This window comes from Neopsephotus bourkii, unplaced genomic scaffold (assembly GCF_033783945.1).
Source record: "Neopsephotus bourkii isolate Nb327-2 ecotype Australia unplaced genomic scaffold, CSIRO-AGI_Nbou_v1 NB_1825, whole genome shotgun sequence".
NCBI lineage: Eukaryota > Metazoa > Chordata > Aves > Psittaciformes > Psittacidae > Neopsephotus > Neopsephotus bourkii.
The window spans coordinates 11806367-11830571 of NW_026902298.1; the positions used below are offsets into that span (position 1 = coordinate 11806367).

Sequence of the window (24205 nt, forward strand, 5' to 3'; positions counted from 1 at the left end):
AGGAATGATGTTTTCCAGAGTACTCAGAACTATACCTCAGGTATTCAGAGGCCATGTGGGCAAACAGATAATGTGTGCTCATGTAATCAGCACTAGCTCCTAGTGCAAACAAGCGAGAGTCATCTGAAATGCTCATTGTGCCAACCCTTATGTTTGCCATTGCCCAAAGAGGACCTGTGTGGTTGCCAGTTTAGCAGTTGTTTAGCATTCTTAAACCTTCACATACCTAAACTTGCATAATGGTTATTTGCCAACTAAAAACTAAGCTCAGAAGAGAAACATTTCATATAGCTAGGGATGGTTTTGCTTTATGCACATCACTCAAATCTGTGGCAGTCCCTTTTTGAGGCCGAGGCTCACAGCTGCTGGCAGTCCCACACTTCTCACATGTGTTTATTCCTGTAACATCTCAGACATGAGATCTGTTTTAAATTAAATTACGCAAACAACATTACTTGTCTCATTTGCTATCAATTATATCACTGCAAGGAAGAGCTGGGCTTCTCTAATCTGGGACTATTCTACCAAACCATCTCTCACCCTCACCATGTAGTTACTTGATTCCAGACACAAGGATACAAGGCTAAGGACAGCAAACCTCAGTGTAGCCGAGTGACGTTAGTTATAGAATCATAGAATGCTTTGGGTTGGAAAGGACCTTGAGATCATCCAGTTCCAAACCCTTGCCATGGGCAGGGACACCTCACATTAAACCATGTCACCCAAGGCTCCGTCCAACCTGGCCTTGAACACTGCCAGGGAGGGAACATTTACCACTTCTCTGGGCAACCCATTCCAGTGCCTCACCACCCTCACAGTAAAGAACTTCCTCCTTGTATCTAACCTGAACTTCCCCTCTTTAAGTTTGAACCCATCACCCCTTGTCCTATCACTACAGTCACTGATAAAGACTCCCTCTCCAGCATCTTTGTAGGCCCCCTTCAGATACTGGAAGGCTGCTATACAGTACACATTACATAATATATACCTCTGATTGTATATGCTAATAGCAACTTACCAGAGCTAGGGAAGCAAGCCTCCTCCAGCAAGGCTCATGATAGTGTGTTTCAAAAGCACGTAAACCACTTGGGGATATATATAGCAGCCAGAAGAGAAATCATCATCACTTCCAGTCCCAAATCAACACTGTTTAAAACCCCATTTGTGCATTACACAGTCAGCATCACAATGGCATTCAGTTTTCAGTTTGTCCATAGGAATTGAGCTGAGTAACAAACTACTAAAACCTAGGCAGCAAATATTTTTTGTGCTTCCCAGATTAAATCTGTACCACAGTGAAATTATGACAACAAATCAGATGTGGTAACTTCTTCCAAACTCTGAACAGAGAACGATGAGAGACTGCAGTCACCTGCACAAACAGACAACACAAAGCTCAGTTATTGCTTCAGCAGGACCTGAGATCCAGAGCTGGAAATGGGCCACTTTAGAGCTATTTCAAGATCCATGTCGAAGAAATACCAAAATACTTTAGTACTATGGCTGTAAATGAGACTAAATCTGTGAAAAAAATGGATTAAATGTAAAGAGAGCTCTGTAGGAATGCAGCAGCTGTCCACAAAAATGTTCATATTCTATGATTCTGTGATTGACAGGCAATAAGTAGAATGTCTCATCTTACAGTTAGGGAATGAAGATGAGAGAAGAATGCATCAGAAGATGGAAAGGGAGGCTTTTTGACGGCAGCACATCCCTTCCTTACTGCAGAAGGGGTACTGTGAGCATTTATAGGCCTCATGAAGGTTCCCCAGTGAAGCTGTGGCTACCCCATCCCTGGTAGCGTTCAAGGCCAGGGTTGTACGGCACTTGGAGCAACCTGCTCTAGCAGAAGGTGTCCCTGCCCATGGCAGGGGGTTGGAACTGGATGAGCTTTAAGGTCCCTTCCAACCCAAACCATTCTGTGACTCTATGTGAGCAATACGGAGACAGCAAGAGCCACAAGAAGCAGCAAACCCCTCACATCGGCGCCCATCAGACACATGGAGTGAACAAAAAAAAGGAAAAAGGTTTTTTTTCAATCTTTTCAAGCTTCTCTGGAGGCTCACAGAGCCCAAACATCCTCCTGCTTGCAAAGGAAAACCCTGGAGCTTTGTCACAGGCAGTGAAGCATCACGCAGGGGTGTGTCGGGCCACGTGCCACTGCATTTATAGGGCCGCAGCACACTCTGCTGAGCAGCACGTACCCAACTGCAGTCACGTGCCAAAGGATTAATGGAGCTTAAAAACATAATGAAAAGCAACATTGAGCCAACTACGTGTGAAATTCGCTGACTCTTCCGTTCTTTACACAAACCCCAGCAACCCTCTACAGGTAGAACATACAGACGAGCTCTTGGCACTGCTGTTTAGGACTGACTGCAGTGAGGACAAGGATTACCAAAGGCAGCTGCTTCAAAGACACTTCTGTGAGGAAGTTAGATGGGGTTTATAGTAACCTCGATAGAAGTTTGGGCTTGTCTATGGAGAAAAGTTACTTAAAGAATTATGTGAATTAGAGAATAGATGTTCCCAATTAACGTGAATGTTCTTACTCTGCATCAAGCCTACCTAGGAGGGGTTACTCAGGACCATTGTTGCAGTGGTTGTGTGACTGTCCAAACCAGTATCATGGAATGGTTTGGGTTGGAAGGGACCTTAAGGCTCATCCAGTTCCAATCCCCTGCCACAGGCAGGGACACCTTCCACTAGAGCAGGTTGCTCCAAGCCCCTGTGTCCAACCTGGCCTTGAACGCTGCCAGGGATGGGGCAGCCACAGCTTCTCTGGGCACCCTGTGCCAGCGCCTCAGCACCCTCACAGGGAGGAATTTCCTCCTAATGTCTAATCTGCCTCTCCCCTCTGTCGGTTAAAGCCATTCCCCCTTGTCCTGTCACTGCATGCCCTTGTAAAAAGCTCCTCTCCAGAATTCTTGTAGTAAGTTTCCAACTAGGTACCAGTTTTTCTTGGTTTTGAAAAAGCTGGTGAAGGTTTACTCAGGGTAACAGTGCACACAAAATACGTGCTTTGCTTTACCTTAGTTCACAGTCCTCATAATGCTGAGATGCAAGGCTAGGAGTGTCACACCTTTAATCAGAAACATTTCTCCTGCCAACCAAAAGCCCTGAAGACAACACTTGGGTCTTGAGAAGAGTTGGGTGAGTCCAAGGAGCAGGGAGGAAAAACCCAGGTGCTTGCCAACAAACATCACAGAGATGACAAGGGATACAGTAATTCCTGGATGCTTAGAAGCTCACATCGACTGCTGTCAAGTACAGTGGTCTTAACACAAGCAGCAGCCCTGTCAAAGAAGGAAGAGACCACAGGGAAACGCCAGAAGGCACGAAAACAGGGTTTCAGTGTTTTCCTCCCCTACCTCATTCTATCAGTGATGCTCATGAGCTGAGGAAGGAAGGAGTCATCATTTCATACCTGAGTGCTGAACCACATCCTCATGCCTGGGATGCAAACAAAGTCCCTCATACACCACTAGAAAAACATGATGTAAATAGAGTTTGGTACAAAATGCTGGAAGACCCATTAGCTTTGGAGTAACTTCACTTTCCTGAGGCAGGAGCTAAGAGGAGGGTGAAGACGGAGGAAACCCAACTCATCACACATGTCTCTGTTGTAGGCTTTGCAGAGGAGCAAATGCTCCATTGTACTTCACATGCAAACAGCATCCCTTTGGGTAGCGAGTTGCCCAAGACTGGAGAATTGTTTTTCCAGCCATTCCAGCAGAACTTTCCAAAGGACAGCAAGGAGTGCACCACCATCCCCTATTGAGCAGGAATGGATGTGCCTGCAAGGGTCCTTCAGAGTTGTTAGGTGTGTTTCAGGATGAATAGTCAACAAATAGACAGAGGTAGAAGGGAGAAGCTGAGGAGCCTGTAAGTGTATCTGGGAGCAGAAACAAGACAGCTTGCTCTACGGGGAGCAGGAGATCAGGACTGGCAGCGCAGTGGTCACAGGGCAGCATTTCCCAAATTACACTGATCCACATCCTGCCCCCAAGTGACTCTTACCAATTTGTGCTCTTCCTCCTCCCAGCTGCAGCTGTTCTGAGCTACAATCATAGTGCAGATCCCTATTCCTTCTGCAGTGAGCTTTTCCCACTGAGCTTTGTGTGCCTTCCCCACTGGGAAATGCTGTTAAAGGAAATACTTCAGGAATATGGGAATAAAGCAAGATACAGCCCTAGGCAGACAAAGCTTTCTACAAACAGAACAGGAGGCAGCAAAGAGCAGATATACAGTGGTGGGAAAGCACAAGAAAATGGGAGAAGGCATGGAAATAACACTGCATTTGGACAGTGCAGTATTAGTACCCTGAAGTTTAGACTTAAACAGCTCTAGGTGAAAACCCTCCTGCAGAAACCAGTTTATCTCCGCAGAACAGGATCTAGCAGCTGACTAAAGGAGGACGACAACAGACTTTGACCGTTGATAGAGAAAATGGCTTGCAAGGTAATTAATCTCCCCTTGATTTAGATAAGGTGGACTCCAATTGATAACACAATAATTAAAAACAGATGTTAAAAGAATTCTGAAGGCACCATGAAACCAAGGAACCAAACCATTTGTAAGAAGTGGTTTAAGAGTTTGTGTGCCAGGGACAGCACAGTGACTGTACAGCCAAACAGGAATTCAAGCAATGTGATGCAAGTCCCTGTCTCATATACATGACTTTGAAAAGTTGTCAAGAGGATACTGGAGTGCTCTACTTTTATAATGTCATAATCCTACATGCTGGCTTTCACAACCTGTCTGTGCTGAGCACGGACAAGCTTTTCCCTCACTTCTTCAATGCATCACTTGGCTTGGGACTTTTTCCCTCCTTGGTTTTGCCATTCTCTAGGGTACTGACAATGAACCACATGTAGAGAGAATATGTAGGGCAAACTGCTTGGGTGCTCATAATGGTACATTTTACCAGTGGCCTGGCTGGAATGTCCAGTCCACAAACTTAAGTGTTAAATTCAGCATCCTTTTCCCCTGTCTCCAACTACCCTGCAGTATTTCTAGAGAAAAGGTAACAGTTTCAATCACTTTTGCTTTCTGCCACTGCAATTTTTGGTGTTTAAGACTCAATTTTGTCACTGCTCTATAACCATGTGTGACAGCATGAAGAATAGGGACTCTGGGGACTCTTGTTGAACATCCCATGTAGGTTGAACTACAAAAATAGAATCATAGAACCATAGAATGGTTAGGGTTGGAAAGGACCTCAAGATCATCAAGCTCCAACCCCCCTGCCATGGGCAGGGACACCATATCACCCAAGGCCTCGTCCAACCTGGCCTTGAACACTGCCAGGGATGGAGCATTCACAACCTCCCTGGGCAACCCATTCCAGTGCCTCACCACCCTAACAGGAAAGAATTTCCTCCTTATATCCAATCTAAACTTCCCCTGTTTAAGTTTCAACCCATTACCCCTTGTCCTATCACCACAGTCCCTAATGAAGAGTCCCTCCCCAGCATCCCTATAGGCCCCCTTCGGATACTGGAAGGCTGCTATGAGGTCTCCACGCAGCCTTCTCTTCTCCAGGCTGAACAGCCCCAACTTTCTCAGCCTGTCTTCATATGGGAGGTGCTCCAGCCCCCTGATCATTCTCATGGCCCTCCCCTGGACTTGTTCCAACAGATCCATGTCCTTTTTATGTTGAGGACACCAGAACTATGAACCAGAAAATGTGTGTGTGGGACAAAACAGCACGTTTTAGTCCCAACTTGTCAGATGACCTGAGAAAATTATCACTTTTAATTGTCTTCAACAATAGTATTATGCAGTGAACTGTATTTAACATCTTTGTAGTAACTGACAAGTAAAATGCTGTAATCAAATAGCAGGAATACACAGCATGCCAAACATCCCCCAAACATCTAGTTCCCCATTCCAGCTTAAAACACAAACTCAGTTCGTTCGTTAAAACACAAACTCAGTTCTTTCTGCCACTAGCAAACACCTTGAGGTATTGCAGTAAAGTGACTTTCTGCCATCAGTCCCTAAGACAAGGACAAAACATGCAGTTGTAGTGAAAAGCTGCTCAGACTGAAACTTCGAAGAACAAATCTCCAACGTGCATGTCCATTTTACTCACTTCAACATAAGCATTTCCCAGTGTTGATCACAAAACTACCTCCACTTCCTTCAAATCCTTCCCCATCATTATCTTTCTAGCAGTGATTCCTTCTTCAAATCAAGAAATCAGAACAGCCATTGCATTAATTCTTCCTAATTCCTTGATTAATATCACAGAATCCCAGTTCTTCTATGATACATAGTACAAAGAATGAATCCGTTTAGCTATTTACAGAAACTGAACTGGATATCATCTAGTAGTTCATCCACTTCACTGCTGCATTAAATCCTCCTCAACCTTTGAGCCTGACACAAGCTTCACAAGCACTACATTTGTCACAACTTGTGATGCCATTTGGTATTTCTTTTGAAGACGAAATGACTTTAAATCTATTTTATATTACCAGTTTTTAAAACAGCAATAATTTAGTCTTCCAAAAGAACAGCATGCAGCAGTACACATTACATTTTTGCAATGTTTTTACCTTACCAATTTTTTTTTTCTCTCCACTTTGGATTACAAATTGATGCAACTGTCCAGCAGCTTGAAAATCAAGACTGCATACAAAGAAGTCATTTCTACTCCCACTAAAAAGAATAAGGGGAGAACAAAAGAACTGTAGAGAATGATGTCCCAAAACAATCAACTGTACTGAATTCAATCATTGTAGTTCAACTACTGTGTAATTACACATCTTACACTTGCTTCTGTTTTCTTGTGATGGGCTGCACACCTACTCCAAAACACAAAACAACTGGTGAATACAGACACTTGATAAGGGTACAACTGTAACTGAAAGGTTACTAACATGATACCTGAAGGAATGTAGACACTCTAGAGCATTATAGTAAGCAGCACACATTTCCAGCTGTTTCCAGATGTGCCCTCCGTGCTGTCTTCCCTAATCTTCTCATTCACACAGCTACATGCATAAAAAACACAAAGACACCGATTTACATAAAATTATCTCACTCCATTTTATTTAAGATTTTCTTCTCCAGTTAGTAAAAGAAAGATGTGTCTCTCTTTATACATATGTACAAGTTCAGTTATAAAAATAGACAGCACATTCAAAGAGAAAAAAAGGCTTGGCATTTGTCTGATTCCCTCTAAATATCATATATACATGTGAATAAGAGGGGAAGGGGGAAGTCTTCATGAGTTAATTAAACATCACCTCCCCCTCAATTATCCCCTGCAAATCTGTTTAAAAATCAATCTAAGCTCAGTTCTGCTATTTTCAGGTGTGCAAATTAGAGGCAGAGCCAACAGGAAGCACTTGCTCCACACTGTAGGACGCCAGGCAAAGGATTTGGGGTTGGAAAAAAATTATAATTATAATAATAAAAATAATAATGAAAACAAACAACAAAAAAGTAATCTTCCACTGTCACAGCCCAGACCTGCAACTCAACTCGCTTCTCTCTTAAGGGATGAAAGTGCCCCGGCAGAACAGCCTTTTCATTCAATGTGTCAGACAGAAGAACTGCCCCACACCTACATCTCAGTGCAATGCAGACAACACTTACAGCAAAGCAGGGGGCTACGGGAGGAGCTGTGCATTGAGAATGGAGAAGGAGCAACCAGAGACTGAGAACACAGATGGGCACTGGCAGCGCTGCCTTCTGTCAGCCTCATGGAACACAGCTACCGGTACCCGCACACTGTGGTGAACTCAACCAAGCTAGTACGTGTGATGATCACAAAGATGAAGGGAAAACACACCGGAGGAATAGTCAGGATGGCTGGGATAAAGAGACTTTTTGCAGGATTTGGCTGGAAGGGGGAATGGCACAGTTCTCTATCTCTTTTTGTTGCTCCTCATGCAGCACTGCAAGCCGCAGGACCGCACTCTGCTATGGCCTGGTGAGAAGAGCAGCAGCAAACTCTTCCTCAGCACTTCAGCTCTCCATCTTCTTGATACTTGTACAAATAGAACCTTCTTTTGTTTCTAAGCTTTCAAGAGTTCTGCACACCTCAAAAGTGAGAGGAATCATTTTAAACACAAGCGTTTGTGCTGATAACTCTGAAATGCAACCAAACCACTGGCGGCTTCTACTCTGTGAAGCAGAGGCAGTGCTGCTGCTCTCACCAGGCCTCCCAGTCTCCTCTGTATTCTGCAGTTCTGAGCCTTCTCCTGACAAATGGTACTGAAGAGAGACCACTCCCTGCAAACCCCCTGAGACACCTTCCATTGCATTTCAAACTTTTAAAGAACCCAGAGGCCCATGCTAGAAGAATACAAGTTTTTTTTAATCACACATCATCTTCAGTTTAGCCCTCAGTTACCCCTGCATGTACACACTGACCAGCTGCCAGCATGGAATCTTGCAACTCTACAGGGTATTCCTGGGGTTCAGATACCGATTTCATAAGGTAAAATGAATGCTGGGTTCCACCTCAAGCTACAAGAAAGAAAGTACACTGGTGTGACTTCAAGCACACACACAGCTGCAGGATATTGCATGGAGGAGCCAGATGCTTTCCTGGGAACCTGTGCCAGATGCATCAGTAAAACACAAACTGACACTCTCCCAGTTACCCAGGACTCCTCTCCCTCCTTCTTGCAGTGTCTGCAAAGATAGTTTTTTGGAATACAAATAATCAAAGTGCTCACATAAACCACCCACTCCAATTGTGCTTTGATTTTCTTTTCACACACGTGCTGGACAGCAACAAGGCGTTTGTCTGTATGCCTTCAACTGGCAGGGTGGTCTACTCTGAAAGCCAACACAGCTCAGACAAGCTTTGGGGGTTCAATATTACTACCGACCACCTGAGGTGTGGGCACCTTTGCTTTGCTTCCGAATTGGAGTTTCTGATATGAGACTGCTGGTCAGGTTTAAGCTTTTGGGGGTCCCACACACACTGTTTCCTTTGCTCAAAGGGGAACTCAAAGGAGAAGAGGCGCTTGAAGGTCCAAAATCTGCAAGTCCAGAAGGCCGAATAATTGCTGTTTGCAGAGGGCTATTTGCAGACATGCCTAGCAATGGAAAAGAGAATCAAACTCCATGTGAGCATATATTCCACTTACAATTCTCCCAACAACAAACAATATACTACCTGTCAGCCCTAAGACCATCATGTATAAATGATTTATGAGAGTTTAATGAAGAGGTAAGTCCCTAAGATATAAACCATCTTGCAGTCATACCCTGGGCCACCTGCAGCTGGTATGAAGCTGAAACTCCCATCACCATGAGGCGATGGAACCTGATGCTGTAACTTCAATGTAACAGCAGTGCAGCAAAGCCATACCCATGGGATAAACATCACTATCCAATTTGTCTGCAAGAAAACATTCAGTATGAGGTAATTTAAGGGGCAGACAAAACTTCTGCAGGACTAGCCTCTCAAGGTCATCTGTGGTGAAACCGGCTATCCACTCACACCACTGCCATGTCACTTGTGTATTGCCTGGATCTCAGAATATAATGGACAGGCAATACCAACAATACAATGTTTTTTATCTATGTTTTGACAGGCTGTAAACAACAATCACCCCAAGTCATGTGGTTGGTTCTGCTGCCTTCCCTTCCCCACATACCTTTTGAGACACTGTACCCATATGCTGCGTACGCAGCTGCCGAGGCTGCTGCTGCTCCTGCTTTGGCTCCTGCCATTGCAGCTGCGCTTCCTGCTATTGACTTCCGGCTTCTGCCTTTCCCTGTGCCCCCTTTTGAGCCACCGCTCGAACCTTTAGGACGACCCCGGCTTCGATTTGACTGGCCTCTTCCAGTGAGAGGAGTATCTTGCATTGAAACACCTTAACAAGAAAAGAAGATAACTGCTATAGTATTTCAGGTGACTCACAAGTGAATACAGCATCGTAACTACCTGCCATTGACATTAGTACTGCTCCCATCAAGTGATACTTTTCATTTACATTAACAGGAACACTGTTAGCAGGCAGTGATGGCATGAAAAGAAAGAATGTTTACATACTTCACTTTGTATGTATACAAAACTTCACTCTTCATTAACCACATTCTCACAAATTCCAAGTGCTTATCATTATTATGAATCCAATCCACAAACAGGTGGAGAATTCTGGGTTCTACTTCAGGATGAAGCATTTTCTTACTTGAAGACAGGAAGTTTCTTCCATTTGCTTATCTCTACAGAAACTCTCCAAAAACTATGGCTCTACTCATGTCAGTGTAGAAAACTATGGTAGTTAAAAACATCCACCATTATTTAAAATTACAGCTGCTCCAATCACCCACTGGAAATAGAGAACTAATTCTTAGCTCAGCAGCAAATTCAACAAAAAAGCTTAAAGATTAAAAGTTCTGTGGCTGGCTGTAATTTGGTAGTACGAACATAATGGAAAGAGAGCTCTCCATAACATGGCAACAAAGGACAACACTTTTAAGAGTAACTGACACAGAAGAGAAGAAAGCCTGGTGAATGAGACTATAAGCACATTTCCTATCTAATCAGAAGTAATTTCTCAATGAAGAGGCATTTTTTTTCCCCCATTCTTGTCAACTATGCATATACTCTGGTTAAAACACAGAAAATGTATTGCCTAGCCATACTAAGTCAATAAAAGAATACTGACCATTCACGGTATCTGAAACTGAGCCAGTAATGGAAGCAGGAGAGTTTGTTGCCCTTGACTGAGGTGCTGAAGAAGCTGGATCATCCACAATCACAAGCATATCACTACTGCTCTCATCGGGAGGGATAGAGCCCATATGTAATTCACTGCTGATGGATATCTAAATATGACAGAGAACAAAGCCATTAGCTTCTCAGGTTAGGAAAGGGCATGGTACAGTAATAAGATGATTTTTAAAAGACATACAATCACAAGTAATTAACTGGTACTTCTGTCTCATTTTCTCTATGTGAGGCTACGTAATCTGCCTAATCACACCACACCCTCTATTTACATGCTGAGCAGCAGTAAAGACCTCCAGGAGCTACATCATTCCAATTCATGAAAGTACACGTTAAGAAGCAGGAGACTAATGGGCTCATCAGAGGTTTAAGGAAATTGCTGTTCAACTCTGTACCTGTTCAACTGTGTACCTTCAACTGCAAGAGAGAAAGTGATAGAATTCTTAACCTACATTACTGCTAAATAAAAAAAAACTTGGTCAATAAGAGAATAATACAACTTAGGAGTCTTAATCAACATGGTATAGAAGAAAATGTATTTGCTGCCTAAACCAGTTTGCAGTTCTTTACAAAAAGATGAAGTAAAATGTGTGCCACTGAGAATTTACAATTTAAATTCCAGAGGGAAAAAAAAAAACCCACAGTAATTCAGAATCAGAAGCAAAGAAGGCAGTAGAGGAGACGTAAATGAGACTAGCAAGACGTACTTGCAAAGAAGCTGAACATCAAGCAGCTATTTGAGAGATACTGTTCAGGAGCAGACAGACACTGTTCTTGCTATGGAAGGTGTTGGTATGGGAGAAGGCACATGGTTATAAATGTAAGCATGACAAAGGCAGGAAAAAAGGGGAAAAAAAGTAGGAAGTCTCCAGGACTGCAGACGGGAATGGAAAGATTTCAGCAGCTGAAAGGAAGGAGTCAGGGTATGAATTCATTGTAAGAAGAGGGGCAGAGAGTGAATGACGAGGGGAATAATGGAATGTCCAATAACATGAGGTGCTGTGAGACAACTTACTAGCAGCTGTTATGTTTTCAGTATATTTCTTTCACTTCCATGGTTCACCTTTAAGACATTTCACTCCCTCACATACTCAAAGTTCTACACTGGCTAAAATAACAGAAAGTGAGAATCCTATAGGATGTAAGGCCACAACTGAGACAGAATATGTTTAAAGCAGCAGTGAGTCTTACCTCACTGAAAGGGCTGGGCATGGCAGAGTCTACACTAATGAAGGAGTCATCCCCATCAGCAGACAGGTTGGAGTTATCAGCTGAGGGAACAAATGGGATCACAAGGTTCATGCCCTCTTTCTTTCTTTTCCCATCTAATTCATCTTCCTTCTTCTTCTGAAATAAGTAAAGCAATACGAGGAATGAAAAAGACAGTAAAACAGGAGAAAGAGAATAAGCAACCCAAAATCTCAACATCTAATGCAGTATTATAACTGAAGGAATGCCATGTCCAGAATTTCCCAAAACAAGTTCCTGAAGGTCACAGTAACACATGCCTTAAAGGCTCCTTCTTTAGATTTAAGTAGGGGGTATTTTTCTGTCACGGCTCCCCCCCCCCCCCCATTCCTGTAATAGATGGAATAATAGAGAATTACTATTAGAGAATTACTTTGATTTCCATTACCTTTTGGAGTGAGCTTGAAATTCTTTACCATTACACAACCAATTCTAATGGTCTTTTTAAAACAAACTGGCCTTCCTTTTTTCCACAGAAGCCACATGGCTATAGGGGTTTTATCTGTGTTTGGTGCTTCATGTGGTGCTTTTTGCCCTTGCAGAACAAAATCTGGATTAAGTCACCATTTTATGTGCCACAGAATGATCAGTTGATTGCTTTGTTTTTTCATGCATGAGTCCTCAAATTGTTTGTAAACTACTGGTAATCACTAGTGTTGGTTGGGTATGCAGCACTTCCTTAGTTTTCAAGTTGCTAATGATTAAAATACAGATAACTATGCATTATGTGTTTTGTAATATCCCTCTTCTGTGGAAGGAAGTGCCACAGATTGATGTTCAGTGGTGAAGGGAAGAAAGCTTTACTCTAATATTAAACTGCCTTTGCATAAAATGTTTCCAAATCACGTAACAGTGAGTCTGAAGCTCTTCTGGCTCTGTCACTGACACAGGCAACCTCTTAGCATCAAAGTACCTTTTCAGCATATTTTTCCCTTTTACGTTTACGTTCCTTCACACGATTTGTTTCCTCTTGCTGTCGTTTCTCTTCTTGGCGCTGACGCACTGTCAGAAAAGAAATACAAAGTAGCTCACCACCATAAAGATATTTCATATCCTTTTGTGAATCTTACAAGAAATTCCAGTTCTAACAGAACTGTGAATTGAAGTCAGCTGTATTAAAACTAAAATGCATTGAAAACAATACTGTATTAAACTATTTGCATCCAGATTGCTAAAAGGTCTTACAGTGAAATCCTTCTTTCAAGCAACATAAAAGCATATATACAGCTTCAAAGGTATGATAAAATACAGCATTTTTACTAGTACTATTCTTGTCATGACCTACATAATTCTTGTTAAAGCTCTGTCATTCAGAAACAATGTAATGATCCTGAATGAGTGCCAATAAAAACTTTATCACATCATCATGTCTCTCTTGCACAACTTCATCTTTCAGCTCAGCAGTGATATGAAACCAGCTTGTACTAACAAGAGTTGGCAATACAAGAAGAGCCAGGAAACAGAAGCTGTTATCAGCAATACATGTGTTTGTAGAGATAAAAACACAGATTTCATAAGCTAATGAAGTGGAAGATGGGGAAAGTGCTCCAACATGAATTTCACATACATTTCTTTTCTAGTTCCTCGTCATCCAGCAGAAGGCTGACCACTTCTTTTGGCTTCAAGGTGTCAGGTTTGAAATTGCCACCTGAAATCACCATTCGTTGGATCTAGAAGGGAAATAAAGGGAGGAAAAAAAAGGAAAAATTACTCAAAAGAGCCATGAAACATTCTCACTACCCTTCACTGAAAGCCAGCCAAAAAAAGATGCCAGGGCATCTGTGTAAGTCAGAATTGACTCAAATTCTCTTTCATACCAAAGTTAGTAGCAAAATTTCAGGGAAGATTTATTAAAAGTATAATTAAGAGTATAAAACAGGAGAAACCATCAAGCTAGAAAGCAGAAAAATGACATCCCTTGTGCAAAGTTTCACTTCTTCTAAAGCACAATGTACTAAAAACCAAATTATAATAGCATTAATAAAAAAAAAGAAAAAAACCCCTTCAATATTCCTGTCAGGTCTACATTACCAGTTCAATTTTTCAGTAATCTGCACAAAGGATCATGCAGATCAGATTCTTAAAGGGTACAACATTTTTAGTCACTTTGAAAGCTAAATCTCATATTGGGTAGTGGCTCAGTTGCAACGACATATATAAAGAAACCCCAAAGAGCTGTAACTTAACAAAGGAGAAAAAGCTTTAGTGTAAGCAAATTGTGATGATTTGGATCATCAGCAAAAAAAACTATGCTTTCTTTTCCACGCTGGTGTCAGGTGACTCTAGTGCAGTATCCTAGAGAAAATGGGTAAGTCCCAACACGGGAAATGTGAATGCATTCAGCTGGAGATGCTTCAGTTGCTGCAGTACCATGACCAGAATTTAAGTAAAGACAAAAGCTAGAAGAAATCTCATGTAGACAAAACATTTTCATGCTGTATACAGTATACCTGCTGCTACCAAAGAAAGAAAACCCACTTCATTATTTCTTGCCAATAAAGATTCACAAGGTTTCAGGTTTCTAATACACTTACTGCTTGATGCTGCAAGACACTGAGCTCTTCTGGCAACCCTCCCACCTCAAATGATTTTCACTTGATTACCTTCCAAATTTCTTTAAAAAATCAGCTGGGATGTAACAGTTTAACATGAGAGGAATCAGTAGCCCTGACACAGCAAAGACAGACACTCTAGTCTTAAAGAATCCCATATCGTTTCATTGCATCATAAGAAATAGCTTCATAAAGTCATACTGTGAATGATTAGCTTCTTCCCAGTTCATATAATGCAGCTGCAGTGCTGCTGTGTTAGGGGCACAGATTCGTTTATATGAACAAAAACTTCTGGCTTCTGTCTCCCTATAGATACTCTTTCTGTTTCTTTACTCATTTTGATACCATTTCTGCAACTTCTTCCTGACAATTTCTTATTCCTACCTCACTCTTTTCCTTAGCCCTTTGTAAGATGCGCTCCTCAATGGTGCCTTTACATATCAACCTGTACACAGTGACTTGTTTGGTCTGACCCAGCCTGTGTGCCCGGTCCATGGCTTGCTGGTCTACTGTTGGGTTCCAATCACTGTCATAGAAAATCACCTGCAAAACAACACCAAAACAGAAAGGATTAAATAAACCTACACATTTACAGCACCCTAAATAAATGAAAATCCAATATCCTGATAAAATATACGTCTCACAGAATTATCCCTCTTCTGTAGGCTGTAATAACCAAGCTTTGCCCAGTCCTATGAAGTCTTTTCCATTGCTTTTCAGATAAATTTGAACTAATTGACACTGTATATGTTTCAACTTCAACAGAATGTCTTAAATATGTTCTTCAACAAGTCTGCTTCAGAGGCACAAAATTCCTACATTTGCCACCACATTAAATCACTGTCATGTAATTAATTACAGGCTTGCCACACCATGAACCCATTTTAATGTTACTTACCTAAAAAAAAAAGAGGCCCACAAATTAGAATTTCATACAAAAGTAATACTCCAATTTATTTTTCTTTCAAACCTGGATAAAGTCTAGTCTAGCACTTCTGGTGCTTTTACCATAAAAACTTGAAATGCTGCATTGCGTCCACATTGCCCTGTCATTCCAACAGTACTTTATACACAGGAAGCACATAACCCAAAACCATTTAAAAATAAATTTGGACACCAAAGTATTGAGAAAGCTACAAAAACACAGAACTTGTGTTTTTGTAACAGCAATGCTCATGTGAGGAGCCTGCAGGGCCATGCCTGTGCTTCCATCTGTTTATTTCCTCTGTTGAAGTAACTTCAATCGAGACAACTTTTCAGGTCTGAAAATGTTACAGATACTTGCTCTCTTCTGATTTCCTGTAAGTGACAGGAAGATCTGATGGGGTATTTTTAAAAAAGAATTATGTAATATTTTTGATTCAGAGTTCTTTGGCTTTGTGGGGCTAAGGACTACAGGCTCTCCTGGGGTCAAATCAGCATGCACACAAGGTATTGGGTTAGAAGCACAAGAACAGCTGTTACTGCAAAGATGAATGCATCATGTAAGTCAATATTCCTTCCCTAGTGATTAGTGACAGCTGCTGTAGAGTGCAAAGTCTTGTAATTCACCTAAATCAGTATGCCTTTACACCTCAGGTGAGTAACAGGGAGGAGAAATTTATCCTTCCTAAGTAGTTGATATTCAGCTACAAAATACATTGTACTGTCAGAGGCATTGCTTCATTCTTCTGTGTACAGGAAAGAACATAACGCATACTTGTCCTACTGATTCCTTTGCAGCTGAACCTTAGAGCAAACAGTCACGCATGAAACAGCATTCAATGTATGAAAATGTCAAGTGCATCTGTAGACACCTTTAGTCATCCCTCCTTTCTAGACTCTGGTACTGAAGTATGTGTGGAGAACGAAGATACTTCCAAATACAACCCAAACCTGTATACCATGTGTCCAGTATTCTACAACTTTACCATCAAGGTAATACTATACTGTAATTATGAACAAAGTAAACAAGGTTATGCAATTTCATGATGTGGATGGCTGCACTGAAAATACTGAGCAACACGCTGAGAGTGCTGGCTTTCATAGAGAAAGACCAATTTTCCTACATAAAAAGTGAGGCTGGGAGGCAGGACATGAGCAGCTTGGAAGGAATGGTGGTTGTAGGCATATGAGGCAGGAAAAGCGAAGCAATATTTATACTGAAAACTATATACTATATATATAAATACTGGAGTATTGTGTACAGTTCTGGTGTGTCCTCAACATAAAAAAGGACATGGAACTGTTGGAACAAGTCCAGAGGAGGCCACGAGGATGATCAGGGGCTGGAGCACCTCCCGTATGAAGACAGGCTGAGAAAGTTGGGCCTGTTCATCCCAGAGAAGAGAAGACTGCGTGGAGACCTCATTGCAGCCTTCCAGTATTTGAAGGGGGGCTACAGGGATGCTGGAGAGGGACTCTTCATTAGGGACTGTAGTGATAGGACAAGGGGTAAGGGGTTCAAACTTAAACAGGGGAAGTTTAGATTGGATATAAGGCAGAAGTTCTTTACTGTAAGGGTGGTGAGGCACTGGAATGGGTTGCCCAAGGAAGTTGTGAATGCTCCATCCCTGGAGGTGTTCAAGGCCAGGCTGGATAGAGCCTTGGGTGACATGGTTTAGTGGGAGGTGTCCCTGCCCATGGCAGGGGGTTGGAACCAGATGATCTTAAGGTTCTTTCCAACCCTAACTATTCTATGATTCTGTGATCTTTTAATTCTGTATTACTTTACCAAACTTCACTTACCGTATCTGCAGCTGTAAGGTTAATGCCCAAGCCTCCAGCTCTTGTGCTTAACAGGAACACAAAAATATCATTCCTATAGAAGGAAAAGATTTATATTGTGAGTGATAAACAAGAAATAATCACAGAAGTAAATTCTTTGGCCCACATAAAGTGATCAGGGCTATTTCTATTACTTGAACACTTCAGAACATTATGTGCTGCTCATTCATGGTCAAGTAAAAAAAAACCCATATGAATGAGAGAAGTTAATCTACAAATCAGGACTGTTGGAACAAGAAACATTCAATTTGCAATAGCATCTTATTAATTTCTACCAAAACAAACGAGGCCTTGTTTATCTTGCCTGAAACGGAAATTCAGATTTCATATGGACAAAGAACAATTCGTTGTTTCACAGAACTGACCACTGCTGAAAAAAATCTCGCCTGAACAATGCTCAATTGATAAAGAAAGATAAATAAATGTTGAAACTGTGTAGATGCAAGTTTTGTTCTAAATAGGGTGCTTTGAACAGAACAAACCAGGAAAGAGGTCTCTACAAAGGAGGACCAGGTACTATTGAAAATTCAAGTGGTAACAGTGAAATCAGGGTTTCCACAAAGGTTGTGAACCTCACTAGTGCTACTGGGGGGTCAGCAGTATTTAAAATTGTTAACCATAACCAGAACAACCAAATGGATCTGTGAACAGGTTGACACTAACAAAGCAGATGGTACTAGTAAGAAGTCCGAACAGGCTGACATACTGTACTTCAGCAGTGACAGAACAAGGCCCTCTGCTTAAGAGAAGACACTCTGCAATGCCACGTCCTTTTGGGACCAGACTGTCCATATGCATATGGCAGTCCAAAATCTAAGAGTACAAAACTCCACTCTGACCTATGGACAGCTGGGAGGAACTGAAGCTGAGCTGTCTATCTCTAGACCTCATCTTACAGGTACAAAGTCAAAGGAGCCAGCAGGTGCCTGCTCACAGTGTAGGTAATCCTTGGCTAGGAAATCTTTTCTATCTCGTAACAATAGTGGAACATGCAATAAAGGCAGTCACCTGTAAAATCCTTCTGGAAATGCCATATGAGAAGGAAAGAAAGTGGACAGTGCTATAGACTATGGGAACAAATTATCATTCCATAGCTACGTATTTTCTGCACCTTGCTAGGATATCCTGCAGGACAGTTTAGTCTCAGTCAGGCTTTTTTTCCTGGAAATATTTCTCATCAGTAAATAATGTATAAGAGGAACTTAACTAACATTTTAATAGGAATCTTTGTTTAGACTGGCTGACCTGTATTTCAAAAGGATTTCCTGCTGAAATGATTATTTTTCTTCATTTGTTCTATTCATTAATAAAAACACATTCTGTTCATTAATAAAAACAAATTTCTTCACTTCTTTTGGTTAAAGGACCTTACAGGAAAGTGCCAGGATTCCAGGAGGAACCCGTTTCTGACATCCGGAAAACAGGCAGAAAAATACTGCATGGTCCTCTCACTTCAGGTATTTGGCACACATTATTTCCAAGTTTCACTGCTCTGAGGAGTTCACAGTCCTTCAGATCTTTAAGCCTGAAAGGCTGTATACAGCTTCCCTCCTACCTTCAGCTATGATACCTTGGGACCACTAACACAAGGACTATTCGCTAGTCTAAAATGTTGCTTTCACCCTGCAATAAACAACCATCTATGAACCCAACTCCTTTGAAAAAGGGAAGTTCTTAAAAGCTCACATCAACATCCAGGGAGGATAACCCTACTGTGAATTACCATACCAAAGTGACATCCTGTCAAGCCACATCCCATGATTAAATGAAAACTCAATAACCATAAACTCAATCATTATAAATAATGTGCCCTAGTGGAGACAAAGTTATACTAAACTATATTAACTTCTAATAACATGATTACATACTTTTCTTTCCTGATGTGCTCATAAATGGATTGCAAGCATCCATTTTGGCTTACTAAATGAAAAGGTTTATAGCATATCTTACTATCCAATAAAATCCCCGTTTTATCACTTATATACTAGTTTAAGGTTTCTTAATAAAACATGCTTGAATGGCCTGTTTTGCAGAAAAATAGGTCATTTTCAAAGCTCTAGCATATGTGAGATTTTTCAATCTCATCTTCACAGTGTCAACTGTCAGGGTATATAACAACCAAAGAACATCTGCCTTTCTCCTGAGCTTCTTTATAAGCAATAGCATATTTGGAATGGTAAGAAGCACAGTAGGTGGGTATACTAAAATTGCTTCCAATACTGCTTCACTGATGACAAAATCCTAAACATCAACACCACTGACTACTGGTCAGCAAATCGCCTAGAAACTGCTTCACATGAGAGGCCTGTTTGATATCAGGGAAGGTAATTTAAGTGCAAATTTCATCTATTTCCATTACATCTAATACCAGTTCTCTATGTACACACGATTTAGCACACGCTGTACATTACCTGTTCTGAAAATCTGCTACCATGTCCCTTCGTTCAGAAATCTTTGAAGAACCATCCAATCTCATGTAAGTATGTTTCCTATAAACCATGTATTCCTGTGAAGGGGACACAGCAGAAAGATAAGAGTTGTTCTTGAAACTACACAATCTTCCAGAAAAACCCAGTAAAAACAGAATTGCTAATTGAAAAACAAAATCCCCTAAATTCCAGCAGCATCAAATATTCATGCAGAATATGATCTGACCCCTTATCACATGAACATAATGAGATTCTCACTGAAATTATGGGCAATTTCATATAGGGGAAAGCAAACACATTGAGAACAAACAAGCATAAGCTTAAAAAATATGAAATATACATCTGCATCAAAGAACACTACTTTATCCCTTTGTGTAGAAAGAATTTTCCTCTTTGTATTTATATGTGCCATTTTCTAATTGCTGAATTAAGCAGCAGTTCTTCAGCTGAAGGCAAATCAAATAAAGATGGTTTTATAACTCTGTAAACAAGGTTTTGTGATCTCTGCCCTGCATAGATTAGGTTAGTATGATACCACAGCACTTACACTGACACAGTTAAAAGAAATAGGACATATTCTGTCCTTTCATATTCAAGTAGGCAGAGGAGATGTATTTTGATCTCTCGGGTCGTATAGCTATGTCCTGAGTTCAGCAGTAGAAGTCATTTTTCTCCTTCTTAGCAGCCGGTGCAGTGCTACTGTATCTACTGCTATATAACTTCTGGAAGGATTTTCTTACAAAATGAGCCCTTACACTTGATTTTTAGCTTGCTTAACTCCAGCTTCTGTTATTTGGGTGGGGAGGAAGAAAAACTTGCTAGGTGGCTTATCCAACAAATAAAGTTGAACATTTAGGAGGTCAAATAGCAAAATGGTGTGCTCCCAAGCCTTTAAATGGAATGCTAACAGAAAACGCTGATTCCTTTTTCAGATCCAACCAAAACCTCAAACTTTGCTGTCCTCCACAAAAGCCCAGGGAAATAAAGGTATTTCTTTCTAACCACTGTTAAGTATCACCAATGGGAAACCAAATTAATAGTTCTCCTACAAACGTCTCTTCAGACCAGCCCTTTAGTTGTATGGTTGCTAATCAAATACTAATTTTTTTTCCCTTCTGAGGCAGATTGGCTGTATTTAAATAACAAGTAATGACTTAATTCCTAATTTCCTTCCTGTTGTATAAGCCAGAGAACTTCTATCAAACTTTGGCACAGGATTAAGATGATAGAGGGCAACAGTAGAAGTCTGCGAAATTACAAGCAACGTAAACAGCATACAGTTATTGACTGTTCTCCCTCTTCCTTCCAATGAAAAGGCACATGAAAATCATATGAAAACACAATGAAGCTGTTTAAAACCAGCAAAAGAGGATAACTGAGCTATGCAACCCCTCTTGTACATTTTTCACATAGCATGTGCTGCTGTACACTGCTGGAATCATTAACACTAGACTGGACCTTAGATCTAACTTTGTGTGGCAGTTCTTATTTTTTCATATTGATGCATTTAGTGTACATCCTTCACTACAATTTGAAGTCAGGTTTGCTGCATCCAAATGACAGTATTTTCTCCAAAACACTGTTGCTAAATTTGCATCTTCAGAATTTGTCTTCTGTAGGCTACAGCTCTCCTACCTCCAGCAAGTCAATCATCCGTGTCATCTGGGAGTAGATGAGAACTCTGTGTCCTTGAGATTTCAGCCGTGTCAATAGAAGATCAAGAGCATGAAGTTTTCCACTGTCAGTGATCAGACTCTCTTTGTCTAAAAGAAACGGATGAAAAGCAGGTAACTAATAAAGCCAGAACAGCTATATGCAACAAGCTAAATTCTAAGTTTTCCCAGCACTTCACTGCATTATAATCCCTAAAGTAATGAGCTGTGATCAAAGAAACTGCAACACCCCTTCTGGCTGACACTTACAATCACACTGCTAACAATAACTTCTGTTTGCTAAGATGGGAGTATATGAATATACCCACATGGCAAAATTTCATCACAGATTGATCTCTGCACGAGTACAGACAATCCTTTTTTGGACAGCCATTTCCCTCATCTAAGGATTCTGACCACATCAAAATCACAACATGTCTTGACAGCTGAAGAATTGTTTTTCATTTCTCATGTTAAAACGCTGTCCTTTGGACATTCGCTGCTACCTGCTGCTGAGCTTTGCATTCACCCTCAACAGATCTAGTTTTGATATCAAACCCCTCACACTAACATAGAAAGCGAAGAACAGGAACAGTTCTCTAGGGTGGCGAGGCACTGGAATGGGTTGCCCAAAGAAGTGGTGAATGCTCCATCCCCGGCAGCGTTCAAGGCTAGTTTGGACAGAGCCTTGGGTGGCATGGTTTAGTGTGAGGTGCCCCTGCCCATGGCAGAGGAGTTGGAACTTGATGATATTAAAGTCCTTTCCAACCCTAACGATTCTATGATTCTCTGATTCACAGCCCTGCCTTAACTCTTATTTTTCCTCCCTGCCCTTTGCCTTTAAGAAAAAAGAAAAAAATAAAGCTTGCCATCTGGAAACATTTCTTAAGTCACTTCAGATTTTATACTTTATGTCCTCTCTGTTTCAGCACTGCTCATGAAGTATTTTTCAGGAAGGAGATCTTCCTGTTTGTACATTCTGTACATAAACTTCAGTAAACAATGCACTACCGCTGAAAGAGGATAAAGAGATATTTTCTTCCAAAAAATTATCAGTTGGAAAGGCCACTGATGATTCTTTATTCTTTGGGATGTCTGATTTTAGGTTTACAGCCAAAACGGAAAGTTGACAACTGCAGATGGTGCAGGCTAGTACAGAACCCAAATATTTTCAACATGTCTAGCAGGTAACACTTCTGCACACTTCTTGTTGCACAGAATGAATTAACTCATGGGCTGAAGAAAATCCAGCTTTCTGGAAGGCAATTAACTGCCTTGCACAATATTCCAGCTACATTAAAAAGGTACATACAAAAATTAAATCATTCACCTGAACATTTGCATACAGCTAAAACCAAGTCCACACTAGTGGAACAGAGGAGTACAGATCACACAACAGTGCTCCTATAAAGGGCTTATCAGAATGGCAGGCAATACAGTCCACGAGTACCCAAGTGCAGTGATGCGGCACAGAGGGCTAAGTTTGACTCTTACAGGTGCAACAAGGGCTTTGGTAAGAAAAGCAGGAATGTAGATGTTGTTCTACACTTAATTCAAGAGGTCATTTTGAAATAATATGTCCAGGTATAACACACCTTTCAGACAGGCTGTAAAAACAGAAAACATTCAGGAAAAGTCCCCACTACTTCATTGTATTAAAAACCTTTTCCTGCAGTGAGGGAATTCAGAAACTTAGTTTGTTTCAATTCTTCAAAGGGCAAATGGCAATACTCAAAGTTCCTCTTTTGGACAAAGGTTTTTAACAACTGAAGAGAACCGTATACCAGCAGAGAAGGGCGCAGTATCCAGTGACTTACTTGAAATGTAAAACCAAGGCAAACTTCCCTCTTATCCTTTTAACAGTGAAGAAAAACTAGTCAGAAACACTTTTATCCAGAAACATGGGAGACTCTTCATCACTTTAATACTTCAATCAATATTTCTTTCAAAAAACTCCTTTAGCTTAAATATAAATAATGGACTTGATGCTAGAACTAGTGGGATCTACATTAGACATCAAAAGAAGGAGCCAACAACACTCTTTTCCGAAACTCAAGAAACTGAGATGTCAATAATGCTTAAAATTATCAGCTCTTCTATTTGCACTAGAATTCAATGCTGTGAACTCTCCTTCGGCAAGTTTAGACCCATGCTCCTGCAATTCGCTAGCTAAGAATCCAAGACAAGAGAGCTCTGCTCTTTCTTGCTCGTCTGCCTATCCAGACAGTCACTGTTTTTTCCTCCAATTTGCTCTCCCTTCTGAGGGTGATCTTGTTGCTTTGCCAGGAGCAAGTGCCACCTCTTTGAATGAATCATTAGCAACCACCTCAGGGAATCCATCAACTCAGGAGCTAAGCCAAAGAGATACAGTAAACTCTAGACCACAGCTCTGGATGGTATTTGTTCCAAGTGCAATGTATTTCTAATGACACACTCATCTCTAGGGAGAGCTCAATTACATACTATTAACTGTTGTTAATAGTTTCATGAATTCTTCTAAAGAAAAACAAGCTTAGAACTTGGGCAATTAAGTAAAAATGGAAATTACTTGCAGTTGTTTGGTTTTAAAATACCAAAAAAAACCTCCAAGTCTGCACAGTAGCAATGTTTACTCTATACAAAGTATTATTTTATCCTTTAAATCCATAAAGCCGTGGCATTCTTTCATTGTAATTGGTAAGCTTGCTGTTTCAGAACGAATTAAATTGAGTGAAGCAACATGGAAACTCTAGATACACATGACAAACTAATATGATTATTAACCAAAAGCCATCTGACTGGAAGGAAATGGAGAACAAACAGGGTCTGTTCAAGTGTCAGTCTTGACTGGCTCAGGTCAACATATTAACAAGT

General features: G+C 41.0%; 1 protein-coding gene across 2 annotated transcripts in view; it reads right to left on the minus strand.

Annotated features, from left to right (window-relative positions):
* Positions 1 to 7031: 7031 nt before the first annotated feature.
* The window catches only part of INO80 (INO80 complex ATPase subunit), a 62274-nt gene continuing 45100 nt past the window's right edge, over positions 7032 to 24205 (minus strand). For both annotated transcript variants that reach the window (XM_061343416.1, XM_061343417.1), the window contains exons 27-36: positions 21336 to 21463; positions 19683 to 19777; positions 17233 to 17305; positions 14890 to 15048; positions 13521 to 13623; positions 12867 to 12955; positions 11897 to 12052; positions 10644 to 10803; positions 9627 to 9845; positions 7032 to 9062 (exon numbers count right to left, since the gene is read on the minus strand). In XM_061343416.1, coding sequence (XP_061199400.1) covers positions 8845 to 9062; positions 9627 to 9845; positions 10644 to 10803; positions 11897 to 12052; positions 12867 to 12955; positions 13521 to 13623; positions 14890 to 15048; positions 17233 to 17305; positions 19683 to 19777; positions 21336 to 21463 — 1400 coding nt within the window. In that variant the 3' untranslated portion in view covers positions 7032 to 8844. The remainder of the gene's footprint in view (positions 9063 to 9626; positions 9846 to 10643; positions 10804 to 11896; positions 12053 to 12866; positions 12956 to 13520; positions 13624 to 14889; positions 15049 to 17232; positions 17306 to 19682; positions 19778 to 21335; positions 21464 to 24205) is intronic.